At 39.1% G+C, this 21,440-nt stretch overlaps 2 protein-coding genes across 9 annotated transcripts in view; both read left to right on the forward strand.

The window, feature by feature from the left end:
- Positions 1 to 21,440, forward strand: part of adck1 (aarF domain containing kinase 1) — a 430,485-nt gene that overhangs the window by 194,506 nt on the left and 214,539 nt on the right. The gene's annotated exons all lie outside the window — the stretch shown is intronic.
- Positions 1 to 21,440, forward strand: part of nrxn3a (neurexin 3a) — a 237,633-nt gene that overhangs the window by 26,782 nt on the left and 189,411 nt on the right. For 5 of the 7 annotated variants that reach the window (XM_051939156.1, XM_051939205.1, XM_051938994.1 and 2 more), the window contains exons 3-5: positions 1,525 to 1,545; positions 3,478 to 3,504; positions 7,522 to 7,590. In XM_051939156.1, the coding sequence (XP_051795116.1) occupies positions 1,525 to 1,545; positions 3,478 to 3,504; positions 7,522 to 7,590 (117 nt within the window). The remainder of the gene's footprint in view (positions 1 to 1,524; positions 1,546 to 3,477; positions 3,505 to 7,521; positions 7,591 to 21,440) is intronic. The other 2 variants (XM_051939300.1, XM_051939113.1) reach the window with 1 other exon arrangement.

Genomic DNA, 21,440 nt, shown 5'->3' on the forward strand with positions numbered 1-21,440 from the left:
ATGTAGCAAGTACAAGAACACACACACACACACACACACTTCGTCTCCCAGATGACCACTGCAGCAGCTCCTTCCATGTTGGAGCAGCTGACAGACTTCAGTTTAAACTGAATTAATATCTAATGCATATCAGATTGACTTCCATCTGCTTGTGTTCACATTAAGCCCCTAACATGCCCAATTAGTCCACGCTAAGAACATTTAATGCATCTCAAGTCAATTACCTTTTACTTCATTTCCAGCTACTTCATTTCTGTAAGTGGTTTCACTAATAAGGCACATATTCTTCAATAATCAAACAACAGGATGGTTCAGAGGAGGAACACTCTGTTTGCTTACCAAGGTGTCGAGGCGTTAAAATAAGTAAATAAATAAATGGGTGAACTCCTGTACAAAATCATGTAAATGCCAAATGATTGCAAGTTGTCACATTTTCATTATCTCTAAATTGACAAATAAGGAATTTCATCTCATGAAGAATCAAAAACAAACAATACAGTAGAGATTAATAATAAAACTAGTTGTCTGTGATTTCTAAACAGTCAAACTTCTTGAACATTGTTCCAGAATTAACTTTGACAATGAACTGTATTATAAAATCCTGACATTATATTCAGACATTTTAATTTATATGTTTATCAAAGGGAGTCTGTAGTTATCTCATATGTTGTTCTACCATTTGTTGTTTTAAAATATACAGAACAGGTCCAGCACCTTACAAATATGCAAATGTACCGGCAGCATTTCAACACATTAGGTCTACAAACCATCAGGTTTTTGATTGCAGTCATCTCCCTGTACAATCTTACCTTAACATCAGTTTTAAGTTGCCAGTGGATGATTTTGACAGAACAATCAGCATTGCATGTTTAGAAATGGAACCGTTTAAAGAATATCTCTGCAGTTTGACCCCAGGTCAGTTATCTAGTGCCACCCTCAGGTCATCATTTCCACATGACTACCACTGTAGTCTACGAGAAAAGCTCAAAAAGAGTTTTGTTGATGATATTTATCTTCTACAGAAGAGTCTCAGGTTGTGGACTGTAGAGAGGCTGTGGTTTTACTGCAGCCGAACAACAGAATCATCAGTGTGGTGTTGGACTATCAGCTGATGACATGATCCTCGACAGCCTTTATTTAATCAAGTTCTTATTTCATTAATGTTGTTTTTTTGTGTGTCTTTTCCATTTAGCAACAGCAGTGAGAAAATGTGTCCATTTACAGATTAAAGACGGACTATCAGTGTATGTGAAGAGATGCTGTTTGCTGGTGTTGAATGTTTCTCTTTGAATTTCATGTAATGAAAGTAACGGAGCAAATGACGGTTTCAAACCAAACGTTGGTGCTTCAACTCCTCATAAACCTTCTTCATTGTGCAGGACATGCAAATGGCCGTGCACGCTGCCGGCCCTCTGCATGGACCATGAAGTGAAAAGATGTTTGCATGACAGTCAACATGCAAGTAATAAGAGTGTTTCTAATGCTACTTTGTTTGCCTGTTTTCTCTTTCTCCTCTCACTCCAGAGGTCAACAACAATATGCCAGGTGAGTTTAAAGAAAAAACAAACATAAACTAATTCATATATGACAAGCTGAGCAATTATTTGAATACCTGCAGATATCCAGACAGATTAGTGTAAAATGAACTTAGTGATGGCTATGTGAGGCTACTGGTGACATCCTGGTCTAACAGAACACAGACTCAACATGATGCACTACCAGTCAACAGTCTGAGGTCACTCACATGATTCCATGCTTTCCAGTAAAACTCCCACTTTTATCCATGTGCTAACATAACTACACAAGGGTTTTCTAATCATCAATGAGCCTTTCAACACCATTAGCTAACACAATGTAGCATTAGAACACAGGAGTGATGGTTGCTGAAAATGTTCCTCTGTACCCCTATGGAGATATTCCATTAAAAATCAGCTGTTTCCAGCTACAATAGTCATTTAACACATTAACAATGTCTACACTGGATTTATCATTCATTTAATGTTATCTTCATTGGGGGAAAAAATGCTTTTCTTTCAAAAACAAGGACATTTCTGAGTGACCCCAAACTTTTGAACGGTGGTGTACATGAAAAAAAAATTCATAAAGTTAAGTTCACAGATGTACCAAGGATATAGAATGAAAGTCAGCAGTCAGATATGACAGAGTGTAACCTAAACACATAAACAAAGGCAGCATCTTGTACTGTAATAGATCACTTAGCCTAAACATTCTTGAAATGATCTGTAACTGAATGCTTTGGAGGGGGGAAAAAAAATTATGCAATGTTTTATGCAATTTTATACATTTTTAAATTTCACTTTTTTTTGTTGCTAGAAATTATTTGGGTAGGTATGCCCTCCCCAAAGGTAATTATTAAAGTGGCTAGAATAAAAATATTCAAAATAACAATATATTAAACGACACAATGAAAAGAAAGTGACAATAAGAAAGCAGCTCCCTAAAATGATGAGCCTATAAAAAATTATTATCTTAATCTGCAGCCGTCCTGGGCACTACCAAGAATTTAACTGTGTTAAAAGCCTATTTTTAGTCACATCTGAAGAGAAAAATGTAATAGAAATGGCAAAACTCTTATAAAGGTGGTGGAAGTGGTTTTTGCCTTTTTCTAAATAGAGTTACTGTGGATATTGGAACATGGAAATGTTCTTTTCAAAAAAGCTCATGACTGATGACACTACACAGCGTAGTTTATTCACTCCAGAGCAGTTCATAGCTACAAGCCCACAAGTTAATAAAAATAACAAACCAAAAAAACTAAAATGTAGCATTGGAAAAGTTTGCTTCAAAAACATTTGACAATTATACAGAAAAAAATAACCCAACTATTGAGAGTTTGAGCTTATTGTTCTGGTTTACCGTTCTGGTTTTCCAATCTGCTTTTAGTGGCAGTTTTTGTCCACAGCAGGCCAATCAAACAGCTCCAATAACCTCCTACCTGTATGCCAGGCACCAAGCAGCACACAGAAGCAGCTGTAGACCAACATAGCGCAAAATTTAGCTGCAGGAGTAGGTGGACACCAAAAACAGAGCTAAAACAGAGTAAATGTTGGACCTACAATCATCAGGCCAGAGACAGAAGTAGAAGTGAATCTCCCTGCTCTCAGCACCATGTGTAAATACTTGACATGTCGATGTTGTTCTATTTCTGCTGCCTTGAATAGCCAAAGAGAAATCAACACGTATGACAGCTGTAAGTCCATGTAGCAGGTCAGTGAGAGCTCATGTACTGAACCTACAGTAGAGACCGGGTTACGTGTGTGTTTTTCTACCATGAAGCCTCCTGCTCAGACACAGCAGGCTTTACATCACGCGTGTTCTGATGGCATGTTTTTCCTCCTGGGAGAAGCATGTAGCATCACAATACCACCGAGTATTGGAACTAAGTGTTATACTTTGCTCAAGTGTTTCTCTTTCACTGTTTCCTTTCCCTCTTTTTTCCTCTCTTATCTTCTCAAGGCCTTGCACATATGATGGCAGAACAAGGTACGCCCTCTTTACCTTCCGCAGGTGTTGATTTGGTTGTGATTCCAGTGTGGAGCTGCATGTTTTGGTGTTGGTGTGGTGGTTCTGTGTATATTGTGATGAACAGAGTGATTATATTTCTCATCTGTGCAACCCAAAGAAAACCAGAACACAGTGATTCACATATTCAGTCTGTAGTCTATAAAAAGTGTGACTGAAATATGTTGGACTGCACAAATATGTATTTCCTGTTAAAATTTGTCAAGCTTGCAGTAACTACAAAGTGGGTTTTACAGCCAAGTCAGATTACAGTAACTGCCTTGTGGCTTCATTGCTGGCCTCCAGCTACAGCAAGAGAGCCTTTTAAAGTAAAACTTTCGTGTAGAATAACTGGACAGGCTCTGCTGAAGATTCACCGACTCAGTATTTCCTGAAATAGAACAGCAATGTCTCTCAAAAGTGACCAAAAACTGCATTCTGCATTCTGTTTGAATGTTTTACATTTGTTTGTGATGTATCACTAATTATCCCTGATCAATATAATGCGCCTTTGCCATTTGTTCAGAAGAGCTTTAGTAAAGCAACCTAACTTAAATACTACAGATCAGAACTGAAGAAGCCTGTTGGATGACATGTCTTTAAGAAGACTAAAAGCCCAATTGCTTTTTACTGAACCTTCTGGGATTATAAAGACCCAGATGACTAAGAATTCATTTAGTAATTATTGTATTCTTTTACTATTCTTCCATTTCACTCAACCAGTCCTAAATTAAATACAAGCAGGATTCAAATTTTGCAGTTTTCCTAAACATATTCCTGAACTTATCTGAGCCTCTGATAAATAGTTATCATTGGGAAAGTCTCAGCCAAAGTGTGAAAACAGAGTAAATACTGAGAGAAAACTACAGTTTGTCAAAGAGTAACGGTTCCACATGGAGTCCAAACTCTGGCCTCCTGTTGCAGACCTAATCTACCATCCTCCCTTACTGCATCCACGGCTTCTTCTTACTCTGTCCCAGTCTAATTATTTGAGGAGAAAACATTTCTGTTTACAGCATCGACACCCTCTTAAAATACTGACCTAAGTAATTTTTTCAGGTTTTTCAGAAAACACAAAACACTGATACTTAGGCCATTATTTTAAGAAGGTGATGATCTGTAACTGTAGTTTTGGGATATCATATCGAACAATTCTTTTTCATATAAAAACACAAAATAACAGCACAAGAAAGTCAGAAAAAAATATCTTTGTGTTTTTTCCTTCATGTAGAGATGCAGTATTGACCTGTTGGAATTTTCGAAGCTTACTCAAATGCAGAATGCAGTTTTTGTTTTTCATCATTTTATACACTATTGTTCAAAAAATTTGAGGTCATCCAGACAATTCCATGTTTTCCAGTAAAACTCCCACTTTTATCCATGTGCTAACATAACTACACAAGGGTTTTCTAATCATCAATGAGCCTTTCAACACCATTAGCTAACACAATGTAGCATTAGAACACAGGAGTGATGGTTGCTGGAAATGTTCCTCTGTACCCCTATGGAGATATTCCATTAAAAATCAGCTGTTTCCAGCTAGAATACTCATTTACCACATTAACCGCACTGCAAATTTGAAATCGCAAATTCAACACCCTCAGAAATAAAATTAACATTTTTCCAGTGTTTATATGGGAACCACTGAGAAAGTGTTAAATTAACACTTTCCATTATAACACTATACTAGTGCTATTTAACAAAGTCTTACAGTGTAAAATATTAACACCACAAAAACTGGAAAGAACACGTAGTTGGAGTTAAAAGTTCATTTCATAGAGACAATCATGGAGGAACTGGTCAACACTTCACTGGTGATCAGATAACACTTGGTGGTGTCCAGTCTTATTTAAAGTTGACACTTGAGTGTTAAATATGCTAATGATACAAGATACATTTTCCACTGAGATTAACACTCTTAGAATTATAATTGTAATGTGTGTGTTAGCATACCACCACCATGAGCAATAATCACTCCAAATGCACTGCAATGAAAACATTTATTTGTCCTTCAACAAAAGGTGAGGGCACTCAGAAATGCTGTACAATGATCTGTACAATACTGCCTAAAACATGACTTAGATTTCTAACAGTTCTTAACTGTGCTTGCCCTATACAATGCAGCTGTCAGGCACAACATAGAAAATGAGTCTGCACAGTAACAGTAACAGTCACCTGTGCAAGCTTAAACTTCTTAAAATCATTATGGCTGTGTACGAAATGGCATACTAACATACTACTCATACTAAGTGTGACGTCAAAATAAGTATGTAGTGCGTTCACATTAGATAGTATGAAAAGATTGAGTACGTGAGAAATACCCGGATGTATACTATTTCCGGAAAATTTTTAAGTATGCGCGGTGACCACACTAGTCATACTCAACCGCTCCATAATGCTTTGCGAGCTACCCACCGAAATGGAAGCCTCCGCGAGATCTGTGGTCGGACCGGGGCGATTTTTATTTTATTTTATGTGGTTAAGTAGTCATCCTAAACACCCCACAGATTTGAGAAATAGGTTATAGACGTTTTCTGACCAACGTTTTAAATTTGTCAGATGCCTCACAACGTGCTACTGAATGCTAGCAGCTAGTTGCAGCAGCTCGCTTTGCATACAGAACAAGTAGCAGCTACCTCCAGTAGCCTGCAGCTACAATTGAAACGATTCACATAATCTGGCTAATAACTGCATGAGGAGTGCTGGCTTGAAATTGCCACATTAATTGTGCGACTGTTTGTTAGCGTAAAATCGACCTGAAGCCGGCATTCAGCCGAGATACTTGATAGCCGTACTTCCGGTTTATGTCATCGGAGGTTTGAAATGCATTATGGGAAACGTAGTAGTATACTACAGTGTGAACGGTTGGCATTCTAATCATACTTATAGTATATACTCATTGAGTATGTTGTATGCAGTACGTTAGTATGCCATTTCGGACACAGCCTATAACTATTAGCGTTTAGCTAGCTTAACGATAGACTGTTAAATGTTAGCCACGAGCTAACATTAAACAGGATTAACGTTAGCCTGTGGTTAACGTTAAACAGTTTTACGTTAGACACACAAGCTTAACGTTAGCCACAGGCTTAACGTTAGTCCGTTTTTTCATAACGTTAGCCCGTGGCTAACGTTAAGCTATCGTAAAACTGATTCCTAATGGCACCTCTTTGCCCGAAAGTAAACGACAGCGGTAACTTGTTGGTAACAGTACAAGATAATAGTTTAGTAATAGCTTTCTGCAAGTATCAAAAGTTTGAAGAAACAAGCAAACGCATCAATTTGAACCTGCTGAAATACCCGGATGTTTCAAGTGTCACTCTTTGGTGTTAAATACCATCAATTCTGTGCCCTTACACCCACACAAATATGTTTCCTTACTAGTGCAGAGTTCAGTCTATCAGAAGTAACACCAGAACCTCAACACTTCACTCTAAAATGGCCTAACACTAGAAATTTAACTCTAGTGAATTTGCTGTGCATGTCTACACTGGATTTATCATTCATTTAGTGTTACCTTCACTGAAAAAAAATGCTTTTCTTTCAAAAATAAGGACATTTCTGAGTGACCCTCCCATTTCTTAGTGGATTTATCAATCACTTGGTGTTATCTTCACTGAAAAAATATGCTTTTATGTCAAAAATAAGGACATTTCTAAGTGACCTCAAACCTTTGAACACTAGCTTACATTTGAACTAATCTCTGTACGTCACACAGTGTAAGTGACCTACCTGAAGAAGTTCAAACCTACTTCCTACACCTGTCCCATCTATGCAGTTACTGCTAGCTGTTCTCTTAACACTGATGTGTTTGTATATGTCAAGTGCTTTGAGATGTACAAATGCATCAGAGTTGCTACTTGACAGTAATTATTCCTCATGATGTTTTATGTTTAGTGTCTGCTAGAATGTAAACTTACGTTTCCTCTCCTTCCTCCTTCCTGTCTGGACTCTCTCCTCGGATGTGGATTCTCTCTCCGCCTCCCTCTACTCTTCTAGCTAAAAGCAAAGGTACAGCTTTTTCGCAGTCTTTCTATTTCCGCCTGTATGAAAAGCGACGCTTGCTCTGTGAGTGTTTGAGAGCAGTGCAGTGTGACGTGTTTGATGTTTTAATGTGTTTACTGTGTTCAGTGTCTCTTCTGTAATGGTTTCTCACTGAGGGTGCCCGGATTAAGCGAGTGATTAAACCAACCTTAATTGAAGGAGAAGGAAAAAAGAAAGTGCATTTCCTGACTGTGTTTATGTGTTTTGTAGTTTATTCGAATTCCTGCAGTGTATACTTGAACGTTGTGAGACAGTTGTCTGATGCAAAATGAACAAGCGTCACTGAGGATCGGTTTTCAGAAGAAGCCTCTCTCTCAGTAAACCAGACTGTCTACTCATTACTCAGTTCATCAGAGTTTAAATGACAGGGTTTATAATTCAGTCTCCTTTGGCTGATGTAAGCAGTGACAGGACAGGGTTTCCTTAAGCAAGAGAGCTGACAGTCAGACACTATAATCCACTGACTAAAGCAGTGCTCACATTCTTACCTGTTTGTTGTGGTGTGATGGAAATGTAGGTTTAGTTCTGTCGGTCACAATCCTTCTGCTGAGGCCAAATTACTGAGATACAGTCCAATGGATTAGTTACCTTTAGTACAGTATCCTGATTACAGTCTCAAAAACTTAGATTTCAGGCTTCTGGGGTTTCATAAGGACGTGAGCGCAGTCCTCCTCCAAAGCTGCTCATTCCCCCGTATGTCAGAAATGTAGCATTTATTTATCAGTTGTTGATGATCAGAAATCACAGCAACATATAATGTGTCCATTTAATATAGATGTACCTGCAAACTAAATGACCTTGCACTGAGCACAGGCATATGTTCTGCATGTGTACATTATGTTCGGATACCGAATCACGTGACCTAAATATGTAGCGGGCGGCTGGAATTGATGGGTCTCAGAAACACCCCCACAATTTAATCAGTTGTTCCTTGGATCATTTCTGATGGAAAAGTCCTGATAAGTCCTCAGTGGTGGATTTGTAGTAGGATCACAATCAGCTGATGTAGTGTTCACTGGTTGCCATGGTTACAGTGACGTCAGTGATACAGAAATCTTTAACAAATCTGTGTATCCAGACTATAAGCCGCATCACTGCCAAAATCTAATCACTTGGTCCTTGTATCATTTCTGACCTTCCCTGAAACTTTCATCCAAATCCACTGGTCTGTTTTAGTGTAATGTTGCTGACAGACAGACAGACAGACAGACAGACAGACAGACAAACCAATGCTGATCATCACGTTACTCCACTGCGTTCCTTGACGTAATAATAACTTGGGAGGATTTTTAGAGTTTAAATATGCACTTTGTGTCAGGTGAATGAAAAATATGCACAGATTAAACTGTAGAATTTTAATCATCCCATAATCATGCTGTCCCAGTGTACACTCGTATGGATGGTCTGCCTTGAAATGCTGGTTAGATTTACACTGTGCAGCAGAGCCACACTGTGGCTGATGAGCTGCTTTCCTGTAGCATGAAGATGCCGTTTGAAACCAAAGCTTCAGTACACGATGTCTTTGGGTGTTTGTCTTCTGACGTTGTGCTTGGTCGGAACCCGCTGTGTACACCTGTAATGGCTTCCCCCATTCACAGAACAAGCTCGTGTAAGCTCCTGGAGATTCCTCATCCCTCACCACCTGTCTCTTTGCCTTGTTGCTCTGTCTAATCCCTGAGCGAGATGGTAGACATTATTAGGCGTCACACTCTCTCAGGCTCCCTGTTGCCTCCTGTTAGTCAGACAAGAGGCCCCATTCCGGCTCTGTTTGCATGGAGCAGCAGATAGAGTGAAGGGGATAATAGGAAACTGTGTCTCTGCCATTGGGGAGTCAGAATTTACTGTCATGGACTAAAAGCAAATGCCTCTTTCCTCATTTTTGAGCTATCATTTTCTTAGACTCTTTTTTTCTTTTTAATATTCTCCTGGTCGACCTCTCGCCTCGACTTCGCTTATCTCCGCCGGTGCTTTCCGTCCTCAGCTATCTCCGTTGTCTTCTTCATTTTCACTCCTCATTCTCTCCCTAATTACTCTTTCTCTTTATTTGTCTTTCCTTCACCTCTCACCCTTCTTTCTGAAACCAGTACCAGTTTCCAATCTTGTCAATTTTTATTAGCTTCCTTCTCTGTTCATTCTCACTCTCTTAATATCATTTTGTTCCACTAACAATTGGTTGAAATATGCTGAAGATTCTTCATGAAGCAGTCGAGCCGTCACAAAGGGAATGGGCAAAAAAACACAATATTAATAACAGTAGCTTAACTTTTGTTGCAGTGTAATGACATCCAGCGCTACAGTTCACTGGCCAATCACTTCACACATTCATAGAGGAGGACTTTGTAATGTGACCAGCTTGTTTCTGTTGTTTCAGACATAATTAAGACACCAGATAAGATGACTGCAGCTGTGATAACTTTCCACAGTTTTAAATTCCAAATCTAAAATACTGTGCAGTCTTATGGCACCTTCACATTTCTACACCCTGGATTTAGATTATATCTTCTAACAAACACCTCCATCAGCCTCAAGATCGCTCTGAGTTTATGTTTCTGTCTGTCTTAACACCATGGTGTCTTTGTCTGAATATTCTGTATCGCCACAGTGAATGTAATGCTGGATAAACACACCATTCGCTGTGCTAACCAGCCTGTTAGTGACCCTTCCACCCTGATTCATTTTAATAAACTAACAGCCACATGTACCTTTTTGCACAAACATATTTTGTTCACCTTGTGATTTGTAACAGTTTTAGAGATCAGAGAGGTTAATGATAAATTATTAATCAAGTAATTGCAGCTAATTAACAGGTCAATTAACAGATTTTTTTTCCTTCTTTCCAAAAACTTCTTCAGTCACTTAAAAATGCAAGAACACCAGAGTTTTTGAAGTTTTAAAGCTCAGTGTGAAGCTCTATTTTGGCAGTGTGTGACTCCAATCCAATGATGAACATTTAGGTGGCAGTGAGGGTCCTGTGATGATGCTCAGTTTTTACTCAAAGTGACCAAACCATTAATAATGCAAAACAATTAAGCCTCAGTACAATTTAAATTTGAAATTTATATAAAATGAGTGGATTAAAAAATATATCAAATTAATTAGAGGCTTTGTAGCTAATTAATCACGATAAAATTACATCGTGTCAAATATCAATTTTTGACACAATAAGCAAAGTTTTTCAGTTCAAATAAATGTTGGTTGAGACTGAATGGATGAATATTCATCTATGTGAACTTAAACAACTAAAATGTTTGTTTCATTTCTATTTATCTGCATTTCTCATCTGTCTGCTACATTCACAGATGACTGAAAACTCAATGTGACATTATGGTGACATTATATCCAACATTTCAAGACTTTTTGGAAATTCTTTGTTGCACAATTTGTACACAACCAGGCTTTTATCACAGGAACAGTTTTAAAAGAAAACTTTTCTCCCAACGAGCTCAATGCGTATCGTTTTCCTTTGCTGTTCACCAAACTTTCTGACGTCTCTCAGTGCGTCCTGTGGATCTTCTTCGTGGCTGGAAAACAGACTTTAGGTTCATTAGCGCCACTTACTGGCCTGGAGAGTTCATCAGTGTTACCGGTGGAACAGAAATAAGGAAACTGAGAAAGGTGTGATTAAATGCGTTATTTTTTTTTAATCAAAATTGACCCAGCCCTAATAAAAAAACATGCTAGTTCAGTTGTCATGAACAGGGAAATTAGGTGAAGAGACCAAAACGATTTTCTGTACCTGGCTGTAAACATGTTTATTTCTGCTGCAAATTTGAGCATTATAACATTGGGGTTAATAGAAATTTACTCGCTTTTTGAACCTGCCTCAAGTGGACATTTGAAGAACTGCAGGGTTTGGCATTTCTGCATTGGCTTTACTTTTTAACCCAATAGGATGCTGCTTGTTAAATATATATTAATCAGTAAAACTGTATACAAGGAAAATAAATGTCAGAAAAGGAATTGTGAATGTGCTGTCGTACCTGGTTGTGCCAACAGGTGGAGCTTCTTACTGTTTCATGACGTGGAGCTAAAGTGTGTCTGCAGACTGTCCTAAAATAAGTGCACCTCCCTGCTGTCTAACTGTCAAGCTGTAAAAAGGTGTCCAAAGCTAACACAGGCTGCAGCTGTAGCTACTGATGCTGGTATCATTCAGGAGCAGCAGGATTCTGATTACATGATTCAAACAACAGTCAAACTAAAGCGATGAAGTGTGTCTGCAACACTGAGTACAAATGCAGTTGAAAGTGGGAAGAGATACTGACAGATTTTCTGGACTGATACAGTTGCTGCAGTAGCATTTGTCAACATCCATTCCAGGTGAGCAGCTGTTTCCAGCAGCTGGATTTATGCTAACTACAGTACAGGAGTCATTTTTCATGCAGATCTGGTAGGAAAATTACTCTATCAACCTCTAGTGAAGAGATAAACAACAGAACAGGTGCAACTGCAGCTTATTTAGTATTTTGTTCTATGCAACTGGAGAACAGCAATTTTAAATGAAGTCATTAATCATCCATCCATCCATTCTCTATACACCGCTTAACACTCATCAAGGTCATGGGGGGTGGAGTCTATCCCAGCTGACTGAGGGTGAAGGCAGGAGACACCTGGACAAGTAACAGTCTGTCACAGGGCTACACATAGAGACAAACAACCACACTCACATTCACACCTACAGACAATTTAGAATCACCAGTTAACCTCAGCATGTTTGTGGACTGTGGGAGGAAGCTGGAGAACCTGGAGAAAAGCCACACATGTACAGGAGAACATGGAGACTCCATGTAGAAAGATCCCAGGAAGGCCGGGACACGAACCGGGGATCTTCTAGCTTTTATGATATCATAAATTTATGATATTATAAAAGAATAGAAATTAAAAATAGTGGTATACTAATGCAGTATATTTACAGGCCTGCATATTTGGGATGTTGTATCCTTAGCCTTTAGAACTTCACAGAAATGAAGGATATTACTTCAAATTCACTTATTTCACTGCTTTATTGCTCCTTACCTAAATTCACTTCTTTTGGCTGAAACAAGCAGTCAGTGTTTCTATCATCTGTGAGCCCCGAGCTGTTTTCATTTTCAGCTTCTCTTTTTGTAATTGTGAGATTTTTGAGTTGTTTTTTGAGCGTAAATAGTTTGTTGAAGTAAAATAGAAAAGATCATCAATTTATTCATTTTATAGGAAATGAAAACATGTTTTAGTGGCACTAATGAGTCTGAGTCCATCACTTAACAGTAGAAAATGATCATGAATCCAGTATGGTATGGCGTTACACTACATCGTACAATAAAACCTGATATTAGTTACATCCTACTATATTATAACTGAATTGATTCTTAGGGGGGTGTTACTCACCTTCCTCTCCCAAAACCTCACCCCTTATAAAAAGGCTGATCTACCTCATCCCTGGATCTGAACTTTAAATCTATAAGCGGTCTGTGTTTTGTATGCTCTGATTTTTCTTGAAGCAGTTCTGTACTGGAGTGTGTGATTGGGTGTGTGTACAGAGGAACATATGAGCCGGACCCTCACTGAGCTGCCAGCACTGACAGATGCTCAGACAGAGACAGACAAGGCTCTTATTCACACTGTAGAGCTGCAGTCAGTCAGCATTTACTATGTTTGATCCTCATAAAGGGCACACTGTCCACTGAAATTCTCTTAATATCAGCAGGAAATGAAGTATGGTTACTATTCTAGTGCGGTTTTAGTAAAACTATAAATAAACTCTAACAACAAAATAGGCTTTTGAAATATAATTTAAATGAATAATAAACATTAAGTCTATTATTATTATTTATTCTTGTGTTTTAAACTCAATAAGACACAAAACTCTACAACTGCATTCAGCATTCTGGTATTGGCTGATTTATTTTATTCTTTATGTGTGTGTGACTGATGCAGCGACACTAGTTCATCTAATAGTAGCTAAAATAACCCCGTAAAATAAAGCAGATAGTCTCAGAAACCTGTTTATGTTTGGATAAGTCCTGAACAGGGTTGGGTAGGGTGGGTGTGGGGGTGGGGGTGCTTGGACAGTTGGATTCTCTGCGCTTCACTGAGTGCTGGTAAGTGAGCCAGACACTGAGGCTGGGGATAGACCAGCATCAGATTCAGAGGGGGGTAGGAGGGTAGGACCATCTGAGGGGAATCAAGGTGAACCCTGGAGTGTCTTTACAGCTCTGTTCTGATGAGGTGCATATAGAGCATAAGGTAATACAGTATGTTCCATCATAGTCAGACCATTCTCTAGTGCTGACACAGGGCTGTGTAGAATGGTCTGGCTGCACCTCTTTAACATTCTGCTACAGATGCAGAAAAGCTTGGATGTGTTCGTATTTCACAGATGTGTTGGTGATCTAAGAACAGGATGCTGCAATGGCTGCTCAAAAACAGACCAAACCTCTGGCAACACTTTTTTCAGAGTACAAGCTGTTGTCCAAAGGTTGTTCTTGTTGTTTTTTGTACTGAAGGAGATTTTTAAGATGGTAACACAGTCAATGCATGAAAATGCAGTCAGACAGACGTGTAGCCACAGCTTAGCTCTGGTGAGTCAGACTTAATTAGCTATCCAAAAAGGTTAAAAAAAAATCTTTTGAGAGTGTTCTAAGTCAAATCTATGACTTTCAAGAAAGATTACTCACTGAGGTTTAATTCACTTTATGAGGTTCCCACCAGAGCCTCATGACACATCATGCAACTGCTTTCACAGCTAGCATCACAGCTAGCATCATGTTTCCTGTCAGACTCTACAACAAAACCAGCACAGCTACACTACCGTTCAAAAGTCTGGAGTCACTCAGAAATGTCCTTATTTTTTGAAAGACAAGCAGTTTTTTTCAATGAAGATAGCATTAAATGAATGACAAATCCAGTGTAGACATAGTTAATGTGGTAAATTAGTATTGTAGCTGGAAACAGCTGATTTTTAATGGAATATCTCCATAGGGGTACAGAGGAACATTTCCAGCAACCATCACTCCTGTGTTCTAATGCTACATTGTGTTAGCTAATGGTGTTGAAAGGCTCATTGATGATTAGAAAACCCTTGTACAGTTAGCACATGGATAAAAGTGGGAGTTTTTATGGAAAACATGGAATTGTCTGTGTGACCCCACACTTTCGAACAGTAGTGTATATTCAGACAACAAATGCATTGACAAACAGATCCAAATAAATTAAAAGCAAGAAGAACCCAGTAAGCATGCTAAATAACGCAGCAATGTTTCTGTGTGCTGGCTGTGGACGTAACAGTTTAGGTGAGGAAATGCAACCTCATCAGGAGCAGGAGCATGGTTCACACCAGTATGTTGATTGGTCAGGAGAATGCACACACCCCTGCAGAGGAAAGCACCGGTCAAAGCACAAAGAATGGTGGAGCTGTGGGGAGTGAAGCAGTCTGTGTGAGTGACCCTCTGTGGTAAATTGTCACTTGTACATGCAGCAAACACACAGTCTCCACAAACAGGGTTCACACCGTCAATAATGATCCAAAGTTTAACATCAAGTCTAAGTCAGTTTCAATATGAGACTCCATGTGCACTCAAAACCAATCCACTCTGGTCACAGAAACTAACTTCATAGTCTATGCCTGGACTATTTGTCGTGTGACTGACTGTTGAGTGCATGCTGAGCACAATGGATGAATATAAAGCAATGTATTTGTTATGGAGGGATATAATGTATGTTTTTAGACATCAAAGGATGCTTGTAAGTGCGTACACACACTATAGTGAGTACGGTGAGTCACATACAGTACAAACAGCGTCTAAATATAACAAAAGGCATTGAGGACCTACAACACACTAACACCTCGTCATGTGATCCAGACTAAAGCCAGCCTTGGCAAGCTGCTCACACCCGAGCTGTTCATGCAGTGCCATACTGTGCTGTGTACCTTGCTGGCAGAAATCTTATGCCAACAAACAGCAGTGGCAACAAAACAACAGACCCAGACAAAACAGAGCGAGAGCTTAGCTCGAATTTTAAGGTTTAGGCCAATACAATTAAACTGATAATGTTTCTGATGCTTCAAGTTGCCAGCAAAAGATATTTTTGGGAGGATTTAGTTGAGTTAAAATCATGTAATTTAATTGATTGAAAGTAAAACAAACATTATGACGATGCCAAAAGTATAACATCATCTTGGACAAGCGACCGAGAGGCTCTAAGGATCATTGGTTCAATATGTACTTCACTATTCAGAAGTCTGGTGTCATCCAGACAATTCCATGTTTTCCATGAAAACTCCCACTTTTATCCGTGTGCTAACATAACTGCACAAGGGTTTTCTAATCATCAATGAGCCTTTCAACAAAAACAAAGTTATTAGTTATAACAATGTAGCATTAATTATCACAATGTAGCATTAGAACACAGGAGTGATGGTTGCTGGAAATGTTCCTCTGTACCCCTATGGAGATATTCCATTAAAAATCAGCCGTTTCCAGCTAAAATAGTCATTTACCACATTAACTATGTCTACACTGGATTTATCATTCATTTAATGCTATGTTCACTGAAAAAAATGCTTTTCTTTCAAAAATAAGGACATTTCTGAGTGACCCCAAACTTTTGAACAGTAGTATGTTCCAAAATATTCAGTTTTCAACAACAGAAGGGATTCTGGGTATAATTCCTGTTCTATCAGCATCTACTTGTTTTAGCTGTTGATTCCTTAATGATTTTCCACTTCAACACCTTAAGAAACACGTATGCATTGATCATCCAAACCGCTGGAGAGATGTATTTCTTAAATAAGTCCGTCTGCTCTCTGAATAAACTCCATGTTGTGTCTGGACTGCACACCTGCTGATAGCACTGAGAGTCGCTCTTTCCTCTAATAACGAGTGTGCGCTGTTTGATTTTGGTGTACCCTAGAAAAAGTGGACACTTGTGACAGAAACTTGTTGAAAGCTCAAACTGCAGAGTCTAAACCTGCAGCTTTGGTCACCAAAGAATGCCTAATTTTGTACAGTTCATAAATGTGAGCATGTGACTGCTGCTGTGACCCGGTCATTTTACACCAATCCAGTACACACACACACACACACACACACACACACACACACACACACACACATGTTTGTACTTCTATCTTAGTGAGGACATCCATAGGCGTAATGCATTTCCTAGAGCCTTACCCTAACCTTAACCATCACAACTGATTGCCTAACCCTAATCCTTACCCTAACCCTAACCAAACCTCAATTCATACCTGTTCTCTAAAAACAAGTCTTCACCCTCAAACATGGCTGTTTCGAAGTGAGGACCGGCCAAAATGTCCTCACTTTGTAAAAATGTCCTCACTTTGATAGTTAAATGCAGAAAATGGTCCTCACCATGTAGCAAGTACAAGAACACACACACACACACACACACACACACACACACACACACACACACACACACACACACACACACACACACACACATACACACACACACACACACACACACAGAGATTTCTATGCTGTGCGTGCGTTTTGAACACAGTTAAAATAACGCTCTACGGCCAAAGCTTATTTTGTATATTTTGGTCCATTTTCAAAACATGAGATGGACCTTTTGACAGAGTTGATAACTTATCATTATGTCCAACCTGAGCCACTTTGCATTATGTTAGCCAATAAACCTCAAGGATTGTTGTTTTCTACAGTGTACAGGTTAATATAGGGACTGTTGCTATCAGAGGAAAAGGCCACTTGAGGCAGGATTTTCTCTCGCCTGTTGTGATAAATGCTGACAGATCATCTGTATCTCTTCAGTGTCCTGGACGCAGAGTAAAAAAGGCCGTAGTGGATTTTTGTAGCTCTTCTAAGCAGTGACTGAATAATTATAGTCCAAGTCACAATCCTGAGCTCTGATTAAATATATGTGGAGGTGAGGGAAACCTGATGGACGGTCTTCACCACCACAGAGCTAAAAAGCAGTATTTTAAGAGGTAATATTCGCTAAAAGCAGTATTTGAAGAGCACTGTTTCGCCTCAGGTGATTGTGTGCCGTCTTATTTCTGTGGTGGATTTTTTTGGGTCTTTGTATGAGGAGATGTCCTGTGTAGGTTGGTTTGAGGGCCTCTCTAGAACTCCAGCTGTCTGGAGCTGAAGACCTGGACTCCAGTCTTTGTTCTCCTCGCCTCCCGACCCTTCTGATTGGACCACCACCTAGTTCCCTCCACCTTCATCAGACTGGCCGCAGCCATCATCACACCTGGAGAGGATGAATCCACAACCAAACGCTCTGTCAGGACAGCTAAGATTTAATGAGACCAGTTTGACCTGGTACCTCTTGAGTCGTCGTGTTTTGTGTGTTCCGTGGCCAGTCAGGACTGACTACTCAGAAATTATAGCTCCTGTTAGCGGCTGCTAATTCGATGAGAAGCGATTTGTGTTTTGTAGCGACTGAGGGGTGATTATCGACATGATTATGTTTACTTGGACGTGTGTGTTTTGAGACACCAGCTTTATTTCATTAATTCTGTGAACTAGTCACTAGTTTGTATTAGTTTCCTTTGTGGTGGGTGTGGCTTCTGTGGTTAGGTTTGGCTGAGGAGTTTATTTTGCTTTTGGTTAGCTAGTTTAAAAATTGTGTTAGCCTTTGTTGGGTTTTGTTTGGTTCTTTGATTCAGCGACATCCACCAGCCCTGTTTTCCCTTGTTTGACCACTTTTGTGTTTCTTCTGTCACTGAGCAATGAATTGCTTTACCTAACCAGTATCATCTGGTTGTTTTTGTTCCACCTAGCTGACCCTAGAGGTTGGTCCATGACAGCATGTACTTCCTTACAGTACTTACATGCTGTATGTACCAATAGTTATGATATCTGTTGATGGATATTTTACGTCGGGGACACAACTCACAGGTTTTTAGCTAATGATAAACAGGACGTGCATGTTAGGACCAAGTTGTACCAAATGGTTACAAGTTTGGACCAGTTGGTGTTCAGCAAATGAAATATATGTGTGTAATATTTGAATATTCTATTCCATTCAGTCGTCCTTTCTTCAGTTTTTGGCTGTTTTAATATGTTCCTGTTTCTTCACTGAGTGTGACGTTCATCAGATACTAAAGTTATCCAGGTTTTAGGCTGACCATTTGCACCAGTGTGTAGCAGTGTGTGTGTGTGTGTGTGTGTGTGTGTAGCTAGTATGTGTGTGTGTGTGTGTGTGTGTGTGTGTGTGTGTGTGTGTGTGTGTGTGTGTGTGTGTGTGTGTCGGTGTGTGTGTCGGTGTGTGTGTGCGTGTGTGTGATGTCTCTGGGCATGTACGAGCAAAAGATCAATGTTTCCTGTGGAGCGGCGATGAACTCACTCAACGGGTAATGAATTGTGGAGACATTATGCAAGTAGTATGCTAATCAGCTAATCAGGTTTGATTGCACCATAGAGGTGTGTTCTCCTGCTAACCTTGAGGAGAGACTGGAAATCAGGAGATGATGAGCACTGGGAACTGTTTGGCTCTAACCACCAGCAGATCTCTCTCTCTCTCTCTCTCTCACACAGACACACACACACACACACACACACACACACACACACACACACACACACACACACACACACACACACACACACACACACACAGAGACAGACAGACAGACAGACAGACAGACAGACAGACAGACAGACAGACAGACAGACACACACACACACACTACACCATCCATCAGCTGGAACTTGAGTATGTGTCCTACAGGCATGCTGATTTAAAAACCCCTCCATACAGACTTTATTTCTAGGGCTGTATCTACATGTCAGTATGTGTGTGTGACTACATTCTCCATGTGTTATCTGGTGGGTGTGAAGTGCTTCTATAGTGGGTTTTTCTCCACTTCTGTAAAAAGGTACCAGCTGAACGAACATGAACTGCATGAGGCTGGTAGAGAACATAACATGAACACTCACCCTGTAGAACTGCAGGATTCTGCCTCCCAGAAAGCTAAACAGCAAAATTTTATCTTTTTAATTTTTTAATAGACCTTTATTATGAAGGGGTGTGAAGTGCAAATGTTTCATTCATTAGGAGTCTTCTTGTTCTCTTGTAGACATGTCACCACCACCCACACTGAAATCAGGTTTATGAACCTAAAGGTCAACAAAAAGGCTGTTTCCTTTTTAAAGTTGTGTGACAGAAGAAATACGTTCAAAATAATTTGAACAAAAGAAATAATCTGGAGTTTGTTGTTCTTTTTTAAAAATCACAATTAATAAGCAAAGGTGTTCTCTGGAGTGGAGCAGCTGCACTGACTGTAAACAGTACAGTAACAATAGACTGCCAGTATTAATGTCGTTCTGTAGCTCTGCCTTCTGCCATCAACACACCTGTAATTCACCGGAGCACCTGTGTTTATATCCTAGTTCAACACCTGAAACATACTGGTGTCATCCATTTAATATTTTTAACATTCAACCTCAGAGATCAAAGTGCTTTCCATGTGTTTCCTTGTTTGCATTTTGTTGTTTCTTCACGTCTCCCACTGATTCAGCTGTGTCCAGTTTCATCTGCTCAACTCAGAAAAATTAAGTTGGTTTAGAATTTTATAAAACTGAATTTTTATTTTTTTTCACAACCTTGTAAAAAAGTTTAGTCTATACAGAGATGGCAAAGGGAATTTGGTTCAGCTGTGGACTTAAGTATACACTACTGTTCAAAAGTTTGGGGTCATCCAGACAATTCCACATTTTCCATGAAAACTCCCACTTTTATTCATGTGCTAGCATAACTGTACAAGGGTTTTCTAATCATCAATGAGCCTTTCAGCACCATTAGCTAACACAATGTAGCATTAGAACACAGGAGTGATGGTTGCTGGAAATGTTCCTCTGTACCCCTATGGAGATATTCCATTAAAAATCAGCTGTTTCCAGCTGCAATAGTCATTTACCGCATTAACAATGTCTACACTGGATTTGTCATTCATTTAATGTTATCTTAATTGAAATTAAATGAATTTCTTTCAACAATAAAGACATTTCTGCGTGACCCCAGACTTTTGAACAGTAGTGTATCTCTGGGTGGATTATATCATTCTAGATGGGAAAAAAATTGTTTGTGAAATTTGACTAAAAACTAATTTTGTTCAGGATGTACAGTAGGAAAAGAGCATTTTAATAAGGACAGTTTAGAGTTTAGGATTTTAAACAGATTAGAAACTGCACTCATCTACAACTTCCCAGCATTATGTTAGCTCCATGTTAAGGGACAAGCTCATTGTAAATACCCTTACATTAGATAAAAATAAAGCTGGTTTCAGCATGGGCCCAAGTTACTTTTTTTTTTCAATTGCTAACTAGCATTGGTCCAAACTGAAGTCACATGTTCAAAACTCTTAACACAGCCTGCATTTCCATCATGCATCTCAGCTAAACAGTAAATCTTGTCCCCAAAACTGTTTCTCACCAACAAAACACTTCATTCATGTCTCAAAATAAGCTCATTCAACTACAACACTAGCAAATAGTCTCACTTTGGAAACAAACGCTGTCAGTCTTAGGACATTGAACTGCAAAATACCAACAACAGAGAGCATTACATGTAATGAAAGTTTAATCTTTCAAATTTGAATGATTTCTTTTTAGATAAATCAGTCTTTTATTATAAAATAAGATCTTTGCACTTTGAGTTTTCTAAATTATTGTAATATATTGCAACAAGAATGAATCAGGAATGCAGCAGTTTACTTCAACAACATTGACGTATTTTCTCTCTGCCTTTGCATCGGTACTTTGGGAGCTTTCAAAAAATAGAAAGTTTACTGTAAACAAAAAATGCAGAATCTCAGAATTCAAGGGGCAGAATAGAAATCAAGAGATAAAACTCAAAAACCAACAACACATGTATACTGTAACAATCACATGTTTCCATCCATT

Source organism: Acanthochromis polyacanthus, chromosome 1 (genome assembly GCF_021347895.1).
Source record: "Acanthochromis polyacanthus isolate Apoly-LR-REF ecotype Palm Island chromosome 1, KAUST_Apoly_ChrSc, whole genome shotgun sequence".
Taxonomy (NCBI): Eukaryota; Metazoa; Chordata; class Actinopteri; family Pomacentridae; genus Acanthochromis; species Acanthochromis polyacanthus.